General features: G+C 47.9%; 1 protein-coding gene across 1 annotated transcript; it reads left to right on the forward strand.

Annotated features, from left to right (window-relative positions):
- Window positions 1-15166: 15166 nt before the first annotated feature.
- LOC143830233 (uncharacterized) lies at window positions 15167-17007 on the forward strand. The gene has a single exon (XM_077322468.1). The coding sequence runs from the start codon at window positions 15179-15181 to the stop codon at window positions 16154-16156; it is 978 nt and encodes a 325-aa protein (XP_077178583.1). The 5' UTR covers window positions 15167-15178; the 3' UTR covers window positions 16157-17007.
- Window positions 17008-17382: the final 375 nt, after the last annotated feature.

The following is a 17382-nucleotide window of genomic DNA, read 5'->3' on the forward strand; positions in this document are numbered from 1 at the left end:
GTCATCCAGGGCGAGGCTAGAGTCTTTAGAGGTGATTGGTCATTGCCTGCCTCTGCATAGCAACCATGGGCTTTATTGCTAGGCTCTAATCCAAACACTAGGCAGGGCTGACCTTGCATAGCCTCTGAGATATGAGGAGATAATGTTAGATTGGGCCATCCAGGCCAAGTCTAAAGACATCAGATGGGGTTGGTCATTGCCTGCCTCTGCATAGCAACCCTGGACTTTCCCTGTTGGTCTCCAATACAACGACCAGCCAGGGCTGACTGTTCTTACCCTATGAGATGGGCTAAGGTAATGTTAGACTGGGCCATCCAGGTCGAGGCTAGAGACTTCAGAGGTGGTTGGTCATTGGCTACCTCTGCATAGCAACCTTGGACTTCCTTGCTCATCTCCCCACCAAGCATTAGCCTGGGCTGACCATGCTTACCCTCTGAGATCAGTTGAGGAAATATTAGACGGGGCCATCCAAGTCGAGGCTAGGGACTTCAGCATTGGTTGGCCATTGACTTCCTCTGCATAGCAACCCTGGACTTTATTGCTAGGCTCCAATCCAAGAACTAGGCAGGGCTGACCTTGCATAGCCTCTGAGATCTGATGAGGTAATGTTAGACTGGGCCAACAAGGTCAAGGCTAGAGACTTCAGAGGTGGTTGGTCATTGCCTGCCTCTGCATAGCAACCCTGGAATTTATTGCTAGGCTCCAATCCAAGCACTAGGCGTAAGACCTTGCTTATCCTCTGAGATCTGATGAGGTAATGTTAGACTGGGCCAACAAGGTCAATGCTAGGGACTTGAGAGGTTGTTGTTAATTGACTGCCTCTGCATAGCAACCCTGGACTTTATTGCTAGGCTCCAATCCAAGAACTAGCCACGACTGACCCTGCTTAGCTTCCAAGATGTGACGTGGTTACGTTAGCCTGAGACATCAAAGTCAGGTCTTCTTTTCATCTAAAACCTGAGCCAGGATTAAATGAACGGGCTTGTCACAAACACCACAGAAGCTATTTCAACCATTATCTCTTTCTCTCTTTTTTTGTAATTTTATTATTTATTATTATATGAAGCATTTACAGAAAAGTAAAGAGAAAAAAGCGACCAGCTGACATGGTTTGCCATCCTCTTTTAACATACATATTCAGTTCCCATCACATATTAATCCTAATCTAGTTTTTACCATCTTTCTTAGCAAAATGATTGTTAATACATATGAGAGTATGATCTGTTATGAGAATATATTCTATTATTATCTTAAGTGATATAAGGTCAGTCCCCTTCATAAATTGGCCCTGACCTAAGAGTTACTGCTGCTGTCTTGTTAATACATATGAAGTATAGTTTGCCATCCTCTTTTAGCATACATATTGGCATACATATTCAGTTCCCATCACATATTGATCCTGATCTAGAAGTTATTACCATCTTTCTTAGCAGAGTAATTGTTGATACATATGAGAGTATGATCTATTATAATAATATATTCTATTATTGTCTTAGATGATATAAAGTCAGTTCCCTTCATATATTGGTCCTGTCCTAAAAGTTACTGCTGCTGTCTTCCCCACAGGAAACCAGGAGAATGCTCCACTGTTCATCACATCCTTCAGGTGGTCGCACAGTGGAGCATTCTCCTGGTTTCCTGTGGGAAAGACAGCAGCAGTAACTTCTAGGTCAGGGCCAATATATGAAGGGAATGGACTTTATATCATTATCTCTTTCTCTTGATGCTTCCATGGCAGCGTCATGCAGTGTATTTCTGAGTATCATCTCCTGGGGAAGCAGGCAACCCTATGAGAAGAATGCCACAGACTCCACAGGCTGGCAGTGGATATACAGTCTCTTGGGTGCCAGCTTATCCTGCCCCTGGAGGGTTTTCAAACTGCCTTTGTATTCCATTTTAATAAATGGTTGCTAATGGATTCTTTCTGTCATCCCAGAGACACCCATTTTGATAACCGAAGAAGTCCCGTCAGCCAAGTAACAGAAGAAGTCAAGTTGATGATGGCAAAACACGCTATTCAACCAAGACAAAAGGAGCCTCTTGGCAGATTGCTTGCTTACGGAAAAAATCTTCCTCTGTGATTCTGTATAAACCTATCTGTGGGTCTGCCTATCTCCTTATGCCCCCGGCAGGGCTTTGTGCTCTGTGGGTGTGATTCAGTTGGAGGTTCCTGGCCCGAGGGAAGTTTGACTGACCTCGACCAGGCCCAGGGCCTTTTAGGTCCTGTCCCTGACCTGGTGACTCTGTAGCTAAAAAAGGAAAATGGGATTTGGGGTTGTATTAAAAGAAGTATAACGTTCAGATCGCTCGAGGTGATGTTACCACTTTACTCCACTTTGGTAAGTCCTTGCTTAGAATACTGGGTTCAGTTTTGGGCACCACAACTGAAGAAAGATGTAGAGATACTGGAGCGTGTCCAGAAGAGGGCTACGAAGATGGTGAGGGGTTTGGAGACCAAGTCATATGAGGAAAGGTTGGGGGAACTTGGTCTGTTTAGCCCGGATAGGAGGCAACTGAGAGGTGACATGATAACCATCCCCAAATACTTGAAGGGCTGTCATATAGAAGGTGGAGTAGAGTTGTTTTCTGTTGCCCAAGGCGGTCGGACCAGAACCAATGGGTTTATATTAATTCAAAAGAATTTCCGGCTAAACATCTGGAAGAAATTCCTGACAGAATGGTTCCTCAGGTTTCCTTGGGAGGTGATGGGCTCCCCTTCTTTAGAAGTTTTTAAGCAGGTCAATTCCCAGGTCAATTCGGTCCCTGCCATCTGTACCAAATTCAATTTCTACTTTGATTTGGGGTGATTTAAATTTTCCCTTTGCAACAAACATGCTTGATCCAGAGTAACCCTATCTTTCCTCCACAATATCCTGGAGTGGATATAGCCTTTGATATTTGAAAAATCAGCATGAGTAATGGTATAGCTCTCTGCTTTCCCCGAGCTAACTTGCTGCCTTGAGCCTCCAACACTGAGGAAAAGCCCTTATTGGCCAGAACATCAGTTCAATGGCTTCCTGGTTCCCAGGTTGGAAGCTTGCCTTAAAAGGGAAGCCCTAACTTCTCTCGGCAGAAGCTCCAGAAGCCTTCTTCTCTCAGCAGAGATTTTCCTCTTGTTTTCTTTCTCCCTCCGCTTCTGTCTCTGATCCTCTCCCCCCCTTCAAGAAAAGAAAGAAAGAAGCTCCTGCTGCACTTGGTCGTCCCCCCCCCCCCGCCCTCTGAACTTCCCTAATCTGTTTCAATGGGGAAGGGGGGGATAGAGGAAGACCCGAGTTCAAATCAATCTGAATTCAGCAGGATCCACAATGGAATAAACAAAGTAAGTGCAGAATCAGTCCTTGTCAAAATCATGCGTATTCACTTTCCCCGTCTCTCAGTTGGCTTATACATTCCATCATGTGTCTGACCTCTGGGTTCATCTAGACTGACCCCTTGCAGAATGCAGGGAAATCACAACTACCTACCCACCTACAGTGACCCCAATTTTATGCCCGGATGATGCCACTCCCTGGAATGTTAATAGGTGGCTTTAGGGTTAGGTTGCCAACTTTGAGATGGCGCATGAAGCTTTGTTATCATGACTGGGATATCCCTGGAGAAATGGTTGATTTTCATTATGGCTTCAATTACATCCGACCCTTCTGAGGTCTCTCCTCTCCCGGGGTCAACCCCAAAATCTCCAGAACTTTCTCATCCTGGATCTGGCAACCCTGCTTTAGCACCAAAGGTCCTTTTGTGCCAATTCAAATCATGAGATCCTATCTACAGGGGTGGATGAGATTCCAACTTACGCAGAGGTTGGTTGAGAAACCTTCAAAGAGGCATCTGCCTTTCTGGTTCAGGTATGTGCCACATCCTGCTCACCTACCAGGCAGCCAGATCACCTGAGGTTGCCTGTGGGGCCATGCAAGACGTTGGTCACCTGCAGAGCCATGCAGGAAGTTTTGGCTCTCCTGTGACTACGTCACAAATGGGTCCTTTTGGCCTTCTTCAACAGAGTTGGAGTGTGGGGACTTGAGAGCACGGGGGTACGCACCATGATGTTATTTCTGGGGGGAAAAATGGAAGCGACGTCATGCCGCTGTACCCACCACCATGTTATTATTGACACCTCATTGATGCCTTACAAATGACGATCCCAAATGACTGTGTCAGGAGGCTGACAAAATTCTGGCAATAATTACACATGGGCGGTTCAGTTCCGATAAGCCGAAAAGTACCCAAATTGGTGCTGATTTGGGGTACTGTTTGGATGTATCCAGGCTAAATCGCCCACCCCCGTACTTTAAGTGGGTCAAATCAGTGGTTCTGGAATTGTGATTCTGCCACAATTCAGCAAGTGTAAAATTCCTTCCCCCCGCACCCTCCAGGGAATCTTGACAACATAGGAAGGGTTGGGGGGGGGGGTGAGTGACATCAGACAGCTGATCTATCAGGATCAGCTGCTTGGTGGCCTCTTGAAATGCCTTCCCCACCTTCTCAGGCAGAGGAGGCAGAGAGCTGGTTTTCCATTACCTGGGAAGACTTTAGGATGTTTAGGGCTGATCCTGCGTTGAGCAGGGGGTTGGACTAGATGGCCTGTATGGCCCCTTCCAACTCTATGATTCTATGATTCTATGAGATTGTCAAACAGCTGATCCCCCGAGATCAGCTGCCTGACGACTGTTTCAGCCCAATTGGTTTGGGCATCAGATTGAATCGGCCGAGCCAGAATCAACCAAATCCAAGGCCACCCAGCTGGCTGCACGTTGTTACGCATGGCAGGATCCCTGCCTTATGTCTTGGCACACTGTCTTCTATAACCAATGGCACCCCACAATAGTCTAGGCTTAAGCCAAAGCCATGACACTGCTAGGGTCAGCCAAGCCAGGCCAGACTCCATCTTAGAAATCTTGCTCTTTGCCTTAGGTTTGGAATGACAGCCTTTGCCTGACCCTGAGGTGCCTCTGGACTCAAGCTTGCATCAGCTCACCCCCCCCCCCATTGTATTTCTAAGTGAGTGGACTGGCTTCCTCCTGTTTGCCTAAGGGCTCCTAGGAAAATCCTTTGTCTTGCAACATTTTTCACACTTGGCCCCTCTGCCAGGGGAAATCTCCTCCCCACATCCTGCCAGCTAGACCTGATGGCTCTCTTCCCCAGAGCCATTAATACCTTTATCCAAATCCATTTACGGCCATCACCCCCACTTGGCCAGGTATTGTCCTAATCTCTGGGGACCCTGGAAACTTCCAGCACATGCTTACCTGAGCCTTGTCACATAGCCCCCTTCCCAAAATCCTATAAAAACTGTGGCTTCACACAGCCACTCTGAGTGTCTTCCAACCCGGGACCTCCCACACTGGTTCGTGCTCCTTCCTCTGACCCACCACTCCTTGGACAGGTAACTATCAAGCCTTCCACTCTTCCTCCCCCTTCTCTATATGACTGCTTGTATGTGTGTTAGCTATTTGTGTTTTTTTGTTATTTTCCTTTCAATAAAAGCTTATATTAATATTTTACCATTTAAATCTGTGTTTGCCTTGAGTTCCTACGGGTTCAATCGACCCTCGTATACAAAGGTAACGATCCGATAACGCTAAGTTACCCCCCTCTCGCAGCATTTGAGCTAATATTCCCCACAAGCTCAAAGATACGTGTTTGTAGGACACGTGTCCAAGCAATTTGGGTAACAACGTGGGGGAGCAGGGAATCAAACCTGGCTTGCCAGATTAAAAGCCGTCTCTCTTAACCAGTACACAAGCTTCAGATAGTCCAAAGGGGACCTGAAGCAATATTGATTTGGACAATTTTTGAAATAATCTGGCATAAATCAAGCCTCCGCTGTAGTTAAGATGGCTGAATCAGCCTCGTCCGAATCACCAAACACAATTCAGGCATGTTTCAGCCATGTGGAGATCGGGCTGTTTAAAGTGATCAAAATTTTTCTGTTTCTGTCTATTCTATGATCTGGGGGAGGGATCTGGGGTATGACATAGGGACACCAAATCTGCAGCATAGCTCCAGGAACCTCTGCTGAAAAAACCCCAGGGTTCCATATAGATTGGACCAGGGGGTCCAATGCTATGAGCACCCAGAGAGGGTACCCCCATCTGACCTCCATGCTTTCCAGTGGAGGGGGAAAAAAAAGATCCATGTGTTGTCTTCCCAATGAATGATGGGTGGGGCACCCTCTTTGGGTGCTTGGAGCAATGGACCCCTTGGCCCAATCTTTTTGAAGCTTGGGGGTTCTTGTGTTCTCTCATGACCCAGAGGGACAGACCAGAACCAATGGGATGGAATTAATTCAAAAGTTTACAGTGGAGGAGCGAGAAGGTTGTGAGTGTCCTGCATAGTGCAGGGGGTTGGACTAGATGACCCAGGAGGTCCCTTCCAACCCTATTCTATAATTCTTTTGGGCCAAGTACCACGAAATGTTGGTATGTGAATCCTAGAATCATCTAATCCAACCCCCAGCTGAATGCAGGAAACTCATCCACAGTTCTTGCCAATATGACCCCCTAAACAAACAAACAAACAAACAAACAAACAAACAAACCAGAAACTCTAGCCAGTCCGGCCTGGAGGAAATTCACCTTCTGACCTCAAACTGGTGAACGGCATTTCCCTGGGCATGCAAGAAAGGGCCACAGGAGCCAAACACTGACACAACCCTACTGGCCCACTAGTGGCCCACCCTAGTGGCCCACCTAGTGGCCCACTCATGATATGCCTAAATTCACAGAATCTACATTAATGTCAGCTGGCTATCCAGCCTCTGCTTAGAAATCTCCAAAGATGGAGAACCCACCACCTCCTGAGGAAGCCTGTTCCACTGAGGAACCGCTCTAACTGTCAGGAACTTCTTCCGGATGTTAAATTGAATTTTTAAAACTTAATTTCATCCCATTGGGCCAACCCTTTTGGGCAACAGAAAACGACTCTGCTTCATATTCTCTATGGCAGCCCTTCAAATATTTGAAGATGACTATCATCTCATCACTTAGTCATCTTCTCTCCAGGCTAAACAGACCAAGCTCCCTCAGCCTTTCCTCAAACGACTTGGTCTCTTCATACAACTTGGACTTGTTCTGTGTGGCCCAGACCATGTACCTCTTTAAAGGTTAGAACCAAGACCTTAAGTTTGACCAGTATTCTATTGGCAAGCAATGCAACTCATGGAGCGCAGGTTAGATGTCGTCCCTCCATGGTGTTCTCGTAAGCAACCATGCTGCTGCATTTTGTACCAGATGCAGTTTCCAGATCAAAGTTAAAGGCAGAGCTACATAGAGCAAGGCTAACAGATCATACCCAAAGGGTACTTGTTAACGGTTCAGAAGAGAGAATCAGAGGACAGGATGATCTTGATAGGCTCAAGACGTGGGCTAAACTGAATAAAATGAAATTCAGTAGGGACAAATGTAAAGTTCTGCATTTAGTTAGGAAAAACCATCTACACCAATTTAGGATGGGGGAAATTAATGCAAAATAAATTCCGTCTAAACCTCCGGAAGAAGTTCCTGACAGTCGGAGAGGTTCCTCAGTGGAACAGGCTTCCTCGGAAGGTGGTGGGTTCTCCATCTTTGGAGATTTTTAAACAGAGGCTGGAGAGCCACCTGACGGAGAGGCTGATTCTGTGAAGGTTCAAGGGGGTGGCAGGTGACAGTGGATGAGTGATAGGGTTGTGAGTGTCCTTCATAGTGCAAGGGGTTGGACTAGATGACCCAGGAGGTCCCTTCCAACTCTATGAGTCTATGATAGACGCTGAAGCAGTGTTCTGCCTTCAAAATTGTTCTGCGGAGTGGATCCTGCACACATGACAGGATCTGTGCTTCAGTTGTCTCACATGGTAATTTCAGGCATGCCTGCATCCCTAAGGGACATACTTGAAGCAGTCATGCTTGAAAACAAACTCTAGAATTATCAACACTGATGTGACGACCATCCTACAGAGGAAGATCAGTAACACTTTGCCATTTTCATCAGTCAATGTAATTGTAACCACATTTCCCAAATGTTGTGTCCGACCCATCGCGACCCCATGGACAATGATCCTCCAGGCCTTCCTGTCCTCTACCATTCCCCGGAGTCCATTTAAGTTTGCACCGACTGCTTCAGGGTCTCCATCCAGCCACCTCATTCTCTGTCGTCCCCTTCTTCTTTGGCCCTCGATCGCTCCCAGCATTAGGCTCTTCTCCAGGGAGTCCTTCCTTCTCATGAGGTGGCCAAAGTATTGGAGTTTCATCTGCAGGATCTGGCCTTCTAAGGAGCAGTCAGGGCTGATCTCCTCTAGGACTGACCGGTTTGTTCGCCTTGCAGTCCAAGGGACTCGCAAGAGTCTTCTCCAGCACCAGAGTTCAAAAGCCTCAATTCTTTGACGCTCGGCCTTCCTTATGGTCCAACTTTCGCAGCCATACATTGCAACTGGGAAGACCATAGCCTTGACTAGACGCACTTTTGTTGGCAGGGTTGTACCAGCACCAGGTAGCTAACCACAAATTTTAAGTCCAGCAGGAACATGAAGCCCAACAATTTTTTTCCAATGTCCATGAGAAGGTAATTGTAACCTGCCTCGAGCCCTCGGGGAGAGGCAGGCAATACATTAAAATATAAATAACTAAATAACTGTGAATAGGTTTATAACCCCCCCCCCCCAAAGGACAATTTGGAATTCAGTCTTAATTGATTTAGGCTGAATCTTGCCCAATTCGAATACAATGGAATCCATTCTACCCAATCTAAATGAAATGAGCCCCGTTAAAGTCAATGGGAAATTTCGCCTTTCTATCAATTCCATGGTCTGGAGGGGGCAGGAAGAATCAAAAGAAGAGTTGGTTCTTATATGCCACTTTTCCCTACGCGAAGGAGTCCAAGTGGCTTCCAATCACCTTCCCTTTCCTCTCCCCACAACAGACACCCTGTGAGGTGGGTGAGGCTGAGAGAGTGCTGATATCACTGCCTGGTCAGAACAGTTTTATCAGTGCTGTGGGGAGCCCAAGGTCACCCAGCTGGTTGCATGTGGGGGAGTGCAGAATCGAACCCGGCATGCCAGATTAGAAGTCCGCACTCCTAACCACTACATGAAACTGGGAGTTTGAGGGAGAGGCACCAAAATTGCCTCTCCTCGCTGTCAAGAGTGCTCAATTTCCCAAGAAGCCAATTTCTTATCCAGAAATTTCTTTAATCAGGAATGAAGACACCTGTTAAAAAAGACATAGACAGAACTGAGCATCTTAGGCTTGAGGCAGGTATAATAAACAGGAAGAATACATCTTCCCCCTACCCTTGGGAATGTAGTGAAATACATTTCAGAGAAAGAGGAAACACAGCCAATAACTTAACTACAAAGCGGGGAGCCAAAGTGTTAAGTGGGCTGGAGAAGGAGGTGAGGAATAGCTAAGAGAAGCTCCTGCTCATAAACCAAACAACAAAGAAATAAGCTTGAGGTCCCAGAAAAGGGCAGCTGGGAACCATCACAGGGCAAGCATCAATCCTGGGGCAACAGTAAATCATGGCAGAAGAACCAGGGGGATTCTGACACTCATAGAATCCTAGAATCCTAGAGTTGGAAGGTACCTCATGGGTCATCTAGTCCAGTGGTCCCCAACCTTTATTAGGCTGGGGACCGGCAGGGCATCGGGCCGCGCCCGCAGGGACCGCGCGGGCCACGCCCACTAGCCGCGCCCGGCCGCGCCCGCGAGCCGCACCCGCGAATCGGGCCGCGCCCGCGAGCCGCACCCGGCCGCGCCCGCGGGCCGCACCCGCGGATCGGGCCGCGCCCGCGGGCCGCACCCGCGAATCGGGTCGCGCCCGCGAGCCGCGCCCGGCCGCGCCCGCGGGCCGCACCCGCGAATCGGGCCGCGCCCGCGAGCCGCGCCCGGCCGCGCCCGCGGGCCGCACCCGTGGATCGGGCCGCGCGTGCGCGGCCCGGCCCGGCCCGGCCCGGCCCGGCCCGGCCCTGGTTCCCTCTCCCCGCCCTCCCCGCAGTAAGAAGCTTCCCGGGCCGCAAGCTTGCGGCCTGGGAAGTTTTTTACTGCGGGGGGGGGGGGGCGGGGAGAGGGAGCCGCGGCCCGGCGCCATGGCCTTTGCGGCCCGGCGCCGGGCCGCGGCCCGCAGGTTGGGGACCACTGATCTAGTCCAACCCCCTTTACTGGGCAGGACACTCACAACCCTCTCGCTCATCCACTGTCACCTGCCACCCCCCTTGAGCCTTCCCAGAATCAGCCTCTCTGTCAGATGGCTCTCCAGCCTCTGTTTAAAAATCTCCAAAGATGGAGAACCCTCCACCTCCCGGGGAAGCCTGTTCCACTGAGGAACCGCTCTGACTGTCAGGAACATCTTCCGGATGTTTAGACGGAATGTAGAATCATAGAATCACAGAGTCGGGACTTCCTGGATCATCTAGTCCAACCCCCCGCACTATGCAGGACACTCACAGCCCTCTTGCTCATCCACTGTCACCTGCCACCCCCTTGAGCCTTCATAGAACCAGCCTCTCTGTTAGATGGCTTTTGAGTGTCTTTTCTCAACCTGAGCCAGGTGGATAGCTGTACTGGTCTGAAGCAGCTGTACAAAGTTTGAGCCCAGTGGCACTTTTACAACAAACAAAGTTTTATTTGGGGTATAAGGGGTGAGGGGTGGAAGGGAAGGGGGAATTGGGGAAGGGATTAAAGGCATCACCCTGGACCTTATTGAGGGGAGATTAAAAGAAAAAATAATACATCTTTCTTTGCTGGCATAATATATAAATCATGGAAGACGCCATTCCTGTCTTTTTGTGTTTCAGACCTGACCGGAATAGCTCAGGGAAGCAGGATTCTGTCCGAATTCCTAAGCTAAGCAGGGACGACCCTGGCTAGTATTTGGATGGGAGGCCTTAATGAATTGGGTGGTGGGCTCTCCAAAGATCACGAGGGGTCATGCCCCAGAGGGACGAACCAGCACGAATGGGATGAAATTAATCCAAAAGAAATTACGTCAAAATATCCGGAAGAAGTTCCTGACAGTTAGAGCAGTTCCTCAGTGGAACAGGCTTCCTCAGGAGGTGGTGGGTTCTCCATCTTTGGAGATTTTTATACAGAGGCTGGAGAGCCATCTGACGGAGAGGCTGATTCTGTGAAGGTTCAAGGGGGTGGCAGGTTACAGCAGATGAGTGATAGGGTTGTGAGTGTCCTGCATAATGCAGGGGGTTGGACTAGATGACCCAGGAGGTCCCTTCCAACTCTAGAATTCTATGATAGTTCTATGATTCTGTGGTGCCGAGCCAGTCAATTACAAACTACCCCCAAATGCCCCTTGCCTGGCTGCCAGACAATCCCCAATCTGCAGGCTGCACTGCACGCGTGCCGTATGATGAAGAAATTATGCATTTCAGATAAGTGGAGATTAATTTGGCGGTTTTCTTCTTACAGCCCTCGAAGAGGTGGAAGAGGACCTAGGGCACTACAAGGCACATTTGGAAACAGATCCCGTGTCGGGCGCAGCTCTCGAGCGTGGGAGGTTTCCGTAAAAAGAAAAAAAAAAGGAAAGAAAACAAGCCATTGAGACACGTGTGGGTGTAAAGAGGCATTTAACAAGGCAGATACGGCTTTGTGCCCCTGGGGTGCCTCACATCCGGAACCCTGTTGCGTGAACCATATAAAAAGAGAGCACCTTTCGCTCTCCCAGATCTTCTGGCTTTTTTTTTTGCAGTTGGTTCCTGCAGGTGACTCAGGTGAGTCTTGTTACGTCGTGATCTGTATCTGCATCTCTTGTTGCATCCTTGTGGAATACAAGGTGGTGTTCAGGAAGCAGCTATTCTGGTTCCTTTGGCTAGACGTCGTTTCTAGGAGAGGCAATATCATTTCAGGCGGCTGATGGAGAATCGGGACGTAGTCTGGTAACTGCTTGAGAACTCTTTGACAAAATGTTCTACGTTGTGCTGGGCTCTGCGGGCTAGAGTGACCTTCTTGGGACATTTCTTATAGAAGTTATTGGAGGATGGGTCTATTAGAGAGTAGTTATGGTCACAGATTTGGAAAACTCAGGTTCAGTTTCCCATTGATCCTTCCAGGGTCTTGGGTGACTTTGGACAGTTCCTTTGGGGAAGGGCTGGGGCTCAGTGGTAGAACATCTGCTTGGCATGCAGAAGGTTTAATTTCTAGTAACGCCACTCAAAGGGACCAGGCAGAAGGTGACATAAAGACCTCTGCCTGAGTTTCTCATTGACCCTTTCAGGATCTTGGGTGACTTTGTGCAGTTCCTTTGGGGAAGAGGTGGGGCTCAGTGGTAGAACATCTGCTTGGCATGCAGAAGGTTCAATTCCTGGTCACTCCAGTCAAAAGGACCAGGCAAGAAGTGACAATAGAGACCTCTGCCTGAATTTCCCATTGACCCTTTCAGGGTCTTATTATTATTATTATTATTATTATTATTATTATTATTATTATTATTATTATTATTATTATTATTATTATTATTATTATTATTATTAGATTCTTGGGTGACTTTGGACACCTTTGGGGAAGTGCTGGAGCTCAGTGGTAGAATACCTGCTTGGCATGCAGAAGGTCCCAGGTTCAATCCCTGGTAACTCTAGTCACAAAGACCAAGGTGACAATAAAGACTGATGCCTAAGTTTTCCATTGACCCTTTCAGAGTCTTTGGTGACTTTGAACAGATCCTTTGGTAGAATATCTGCTTGGCATTCAGAAAGTCATCTGCTTGGTATGAAGAAGGTTTAATCCCTGGTAGCTCCAGTCAAAAGGACTAAGCAGAAGGTGAAAATAAAGACCTCTGCCTGAGTCTCTGAAGGGCTGATGCTGGTCTGAGTAGACAATTCTGATCCTGAGGGACCAAAGGTGAGTAGGGATTGTGGCTTGGTTTTACAGCATCTGCTTGGTATGTGGAAGGTCCCACATTCATTCTCCAGAATCATCTCCAGTTCAAAGGACCAGGTAGGAGGGGGGAGGAGATCTGCTTGAGAATTGCTGCCAGTCAGAGTAAACAATACTGATTTTGATGAACCAAGGATCTGGCTCATGACTTCCTTCAGGGAGGGGCTGTGGTTCAGTGTTAGAGCATCTGCTTGCCATGCAGAAAGCCCCAGGTTCAATCCCTGAAATCTCCGGTTAAAAATAACCAGGTTAGGCAATATGAGAGGCCTCCACCAGAGTCCTTGCTGCCGCCGATCTGAGTAGACAATATTGACCTAGCTGAACTGAGGGCCTTATTCAGTGTAAGGAAGATTCTTGTTTTGGTAAGGGGGTGATGGCTTTGTGATAGAACATCTGATTGGCCTGCAGAAGGTCCCAGGTCCAATCCCTGGCATCTCCAGTTGAAAGGGTCAGGGAACAGGTGATATGGAAAACCTCAGGCTGAGATCCTGGAGCACTGCAACTTTTCCCAGTAGTGGCAGTGGCTCAGCAGTAGAACATCTGCTTGGCATGCAGAAGGTCCCAGGTTCAATCCCCAGCATCTCCAGTAAAAAGGGTCACGTAATACATGATATGAAAGACGTATTATATCCTAGAGAGCCACTGTCAATCTGACTAGACAATATTGACTCAGAAGGACCGATGATCTGATCCATTAGAAGTCAACTTCATGTGTTCATGCTCTCTCTCGGCCTAAGAGAGAGGGAAGAATGATGTAAGCTACCATCAGCTTAAAGTTGAGAGGTCCATGGGACCAACTGGTGAGGGATGAGGGGGGAACCTACCCGGAGCAGGGAGGAAGAACCAGGAAGCTAATGCGACATCTCTGAATCACCTGGAAATGATATAGCATGTTGCGGACATTGTGGGGTGACACTCTGGTTTCTGGGCAAAATCTCTATGGAAGAATCATAGAATCATAGAATCATAGAGTTGGAAGGGGCCATACAGGCCAAGAATTAGCTGTGGTTTGTGTACAAAACTCGATGGTAGGAAGCTAATTCTACCATAGAGATTTTGCTCAAAAAAAACAGAATATTGTCCCCCAACATTACCAACGTCCCTGTATTGTTAGCTTTCTGGTTCTTCTCTCCCCACAGCTGGTAAATTTCCCTGGTTTCTGAGAACCCTAAAATGGGGGAGAGGCTCCAAACTGGAGGATCCCTAGGCCCTAACTGAGGTTGGCCAACCCAACATCAGCTTCATGGAGGAAGAGAGGGATAGAAAGGAACTAAAAAGTATAACCCATAGAGCTACATGCAATGTTACCTCAGAGGAACCGGATCCCATCATGTCAACAATGGGAAAAGGTTTCCATTTTAATTCTATCTTTGAGAACATCCCTGGCTCTCCTACCTTCTTCATAGAATTCGTGGGAGGATTGTAGAATTTCTGGCTCTCACAGACCTGTACTTCCGTATGGCTCACCAATCTTTCTCCTTTGCCTCCTTTGGAGCAGGAAGTGATGTCCTGACATTGTAGGAATTTCAAAAAACATCCCATCGTGACGTCATCATTTTCTATTTCGACGACATCATGATTCTGGGAATTTCAAAACCTCACGTTTCAAACCAACGGCTAAACAAATAGGCGCGTGGTTTTCGGAAATTAAAATGAAAAATAGTGCATACCTTATGTGTAAAGGCATTGATTCTTTCAGGATAGCTGCAACCAGGGGACTAGGGCTGCCAGTTCCCTCTTGGGCCTGGGGATCCCAATATTTGAAATGTCTCCCCCCATTTTAGTATTCACAGAAACTGGGAGAAATGACCAGGCACGGGGAAGGAAGAACCAGGAAGTAGTTTCGATGTTACCACATCACCCAGAAGTGATCATAGAATCATAGAATCATAGAGTTGGAAGGGGCCATACAGGCCATCTAGTCCAACCCCCTGCTCAACGCAGGATTAGCCCTAAGCATCCTAAAGCATCCAAGAAAAGTGTGTATCCAACCTTTGCTTGAAGACTGCCAGTGAGGGGGATGTAGGGACATCAGTAGGGACATCAGTGACATCGGGGGTGATGCTCTGGTTTATGGGCAAAACTCTATGGTGAGAAGCTAATTCTACCATAAAGGTGTCACCCACAAACCAGAGCATTGCCTCTTACATCCAGAATGTGCTATATCTCCTCCAGGTGATGCAGAGATGTCAGGTTCACTTCCTGGTTCTCCCTCATCCTCCGCAGGCTGGTCCCATGGAACCGACAACCCTGGGCCGCCTCTTCCTTGGATGTAGATAAACCCTTTCTTACTTATTCTTGCAGATTTGCCTGGAGCTTCATGAAAAATGGCTGACCAGTTCCAACAGTGCAAGCAGCCCTGTCTCCCGCCTCCCATTTGTGGGGCCACTAAGAAAAGCGCCCCGGTGTGCCTGCCTCCGTGTCCGGAACCCTGTTCTCCAGGATCTGTCAAGAAAATCCCTGTGGCCATTTGTCCAGAGCCCTGTGCCAAAGTGGAACTAAGTCTTCCAAAGTGCACTGAGGAGTGTGCCGCCAAGTCCTTGCTACCGTGTGCCTCTGAGATCTGTGAGAAGCAATGTCCTGCAAAGACCGTAAAGGTGTGCTCTCCCAAGACGGTGGAGCCATGTCCCGCTCCTGTCTGTGAGAAGCCATGTTCTCCCAAGCTCCCAGAGGTGTGCCCTCCTACTGTCTGTGAGCAGAAATGTCCTCCTAAGTGTGTACAAGAGTGCACACCTAAGTCCGTCCCATGCCCCCTTCCTGTCTGCGAGCCACCTCCTACATGTGTACAGGTGAGCTCTGCCAAGTCTGTGTTGCCCTGTGCTCCTACTGTAAAGGTGTGCTCTCCCAAGTCCGTGGAACCATGTCCTCCTCCAGTCTGTGAGCCTCCATGTCCTCCTAAATGTGTACAGGTGAGCTCTGCCAAGTCTGTACTGCCATGTGCTCCTACTGTAAAGGTGTGCTCTCCCAAGTCTGTGGAGCCATGTCCCCCTCCTGTCTGTGAGCAGCCGTGTTCTCCTAAGATCCCAGTAGTCTGCTCTCCCAAGTCTGTGGAGCTATGTCCCCCTACTGTCTGTGAGCAGAAATGTCCTCCCAAGTGCGCACAAGTGTGCGCTCCAAAGTTGGTTCCATGTCCCCCTCCTGCCTGTAAGGAGCCTCCGAAGTGTGCATTGCCACTCTGTGAGAAGCCATGTCCTCCTAAATGCGAAGAGGTGTGTCCCCCCAAAGGATTGGCTCAGGTTAAATTGTGCCAGTGCAAATGCCCTCCACAGTTTCCACCTCAATGTATCCCAGGTGCTTCCAAGTAAACACCTGTGGATCCATACTGCAAGGAACTCCCCCTCCTCCCGGCCAATGCTATGGAAAGCTCAAAGCTACAGAACCGACACATGAGTTGTAGATTTGTGCTGTGTATTTTTAAAGCTCTCGCTGACCTTCCTGGAAATATTTTGCTGAGGGGATTCGAGAGATTCGGTCCTTGCACTTCATCCTTTACCTGCTGAACAGAAATATCCACGCCCTCTTGAAGTATTAACCTCACAAATTGTTCCTGCATGCATTTGGTGGAAATATTTATATATTTATGTACCGTGTCCTCTTTTTATCTTATGCAACTGTCTTGCCGTAAATCAAAGTTACGCCTTGTAGCATTTCCTTGTTTTAAGAATCATTTTGGCTTGTCCTCTCTGGCACATTTAGGTAAAAAAGGTAAAAGAAAGTAATTCACGGAAAGCATAATTCTAATCTGTGATTCTTGACTTTGGTAATTTGGACGGGCTGGGGTATGGGATTCTGGGCAAGTTGACATTGATGGATCTGCCACTAGGGGGGTAAGCAGATCCCCCACCCCATGCTATCCCCCCACACTACTGATCATCTGGCTAGCAGGTGGAGCTATCAGCAACATAGAGATACCTAGCCTGCTATGGAAGTGATCCTGGCAAGAACATTGTGACATCACTTCCAGGGTGCAGCAGAAGTGCCATCCTCTTGTCATCCATGACATGGGATACTCTGATATTTGGCTAAACCTCTATAGTAAAAAGGGCTTCTACCTTGCCGTTTTGTTTCCAACAATAGAGTGTCCTGTGTCACTGTTGATGCAACGATATTGCTGGATCCAAAGTTAGGCTTGGCCTTCCATCTTCCATCTACCCCCAGTTGCCAGAGGGGACATAACAATCATACTCGCAATTCTCATGTTATACTTAATATATGTTCTGTTAAGACGGCCAAGCTACATTTGATGAAATAAAACAAATTAAGTATTATTACTATTATTGTTGTTATTTTTTGTTATTATTATTTATTCAGTTTGTGTACCAGCCTTCTCCACGAACAGGCTCAGGGCTGTTCACAGCAATAAGATAAACAATCAACACAACAATTAAAACAACATACAAATTAAAATCAACACTTAACTATCAGCAACTAACAAAGGTCTCCCTCCCCCCAGCCATCTTCCATCTGGTGTGCAAATTTGGTAGCATATGCCAGCAGAGGAAGGAGAGTAAGGATACAGAGAAGAGGAAGG

This window comes from Paroedura picta, chromosome 1 (genome assembly GCF_049243985.1).
Source record: "Paroedura picta isolate Pp20150507F chromosome 1, Ppicta_v3.0, whole genome shotgun sequence".
NCBI classification, from domain to species: Eukaryota; Metazoa; Chordata; class Lepidosauria; order Squamata; family Gekkonidae; genus Paroedura; species Paroedura picta.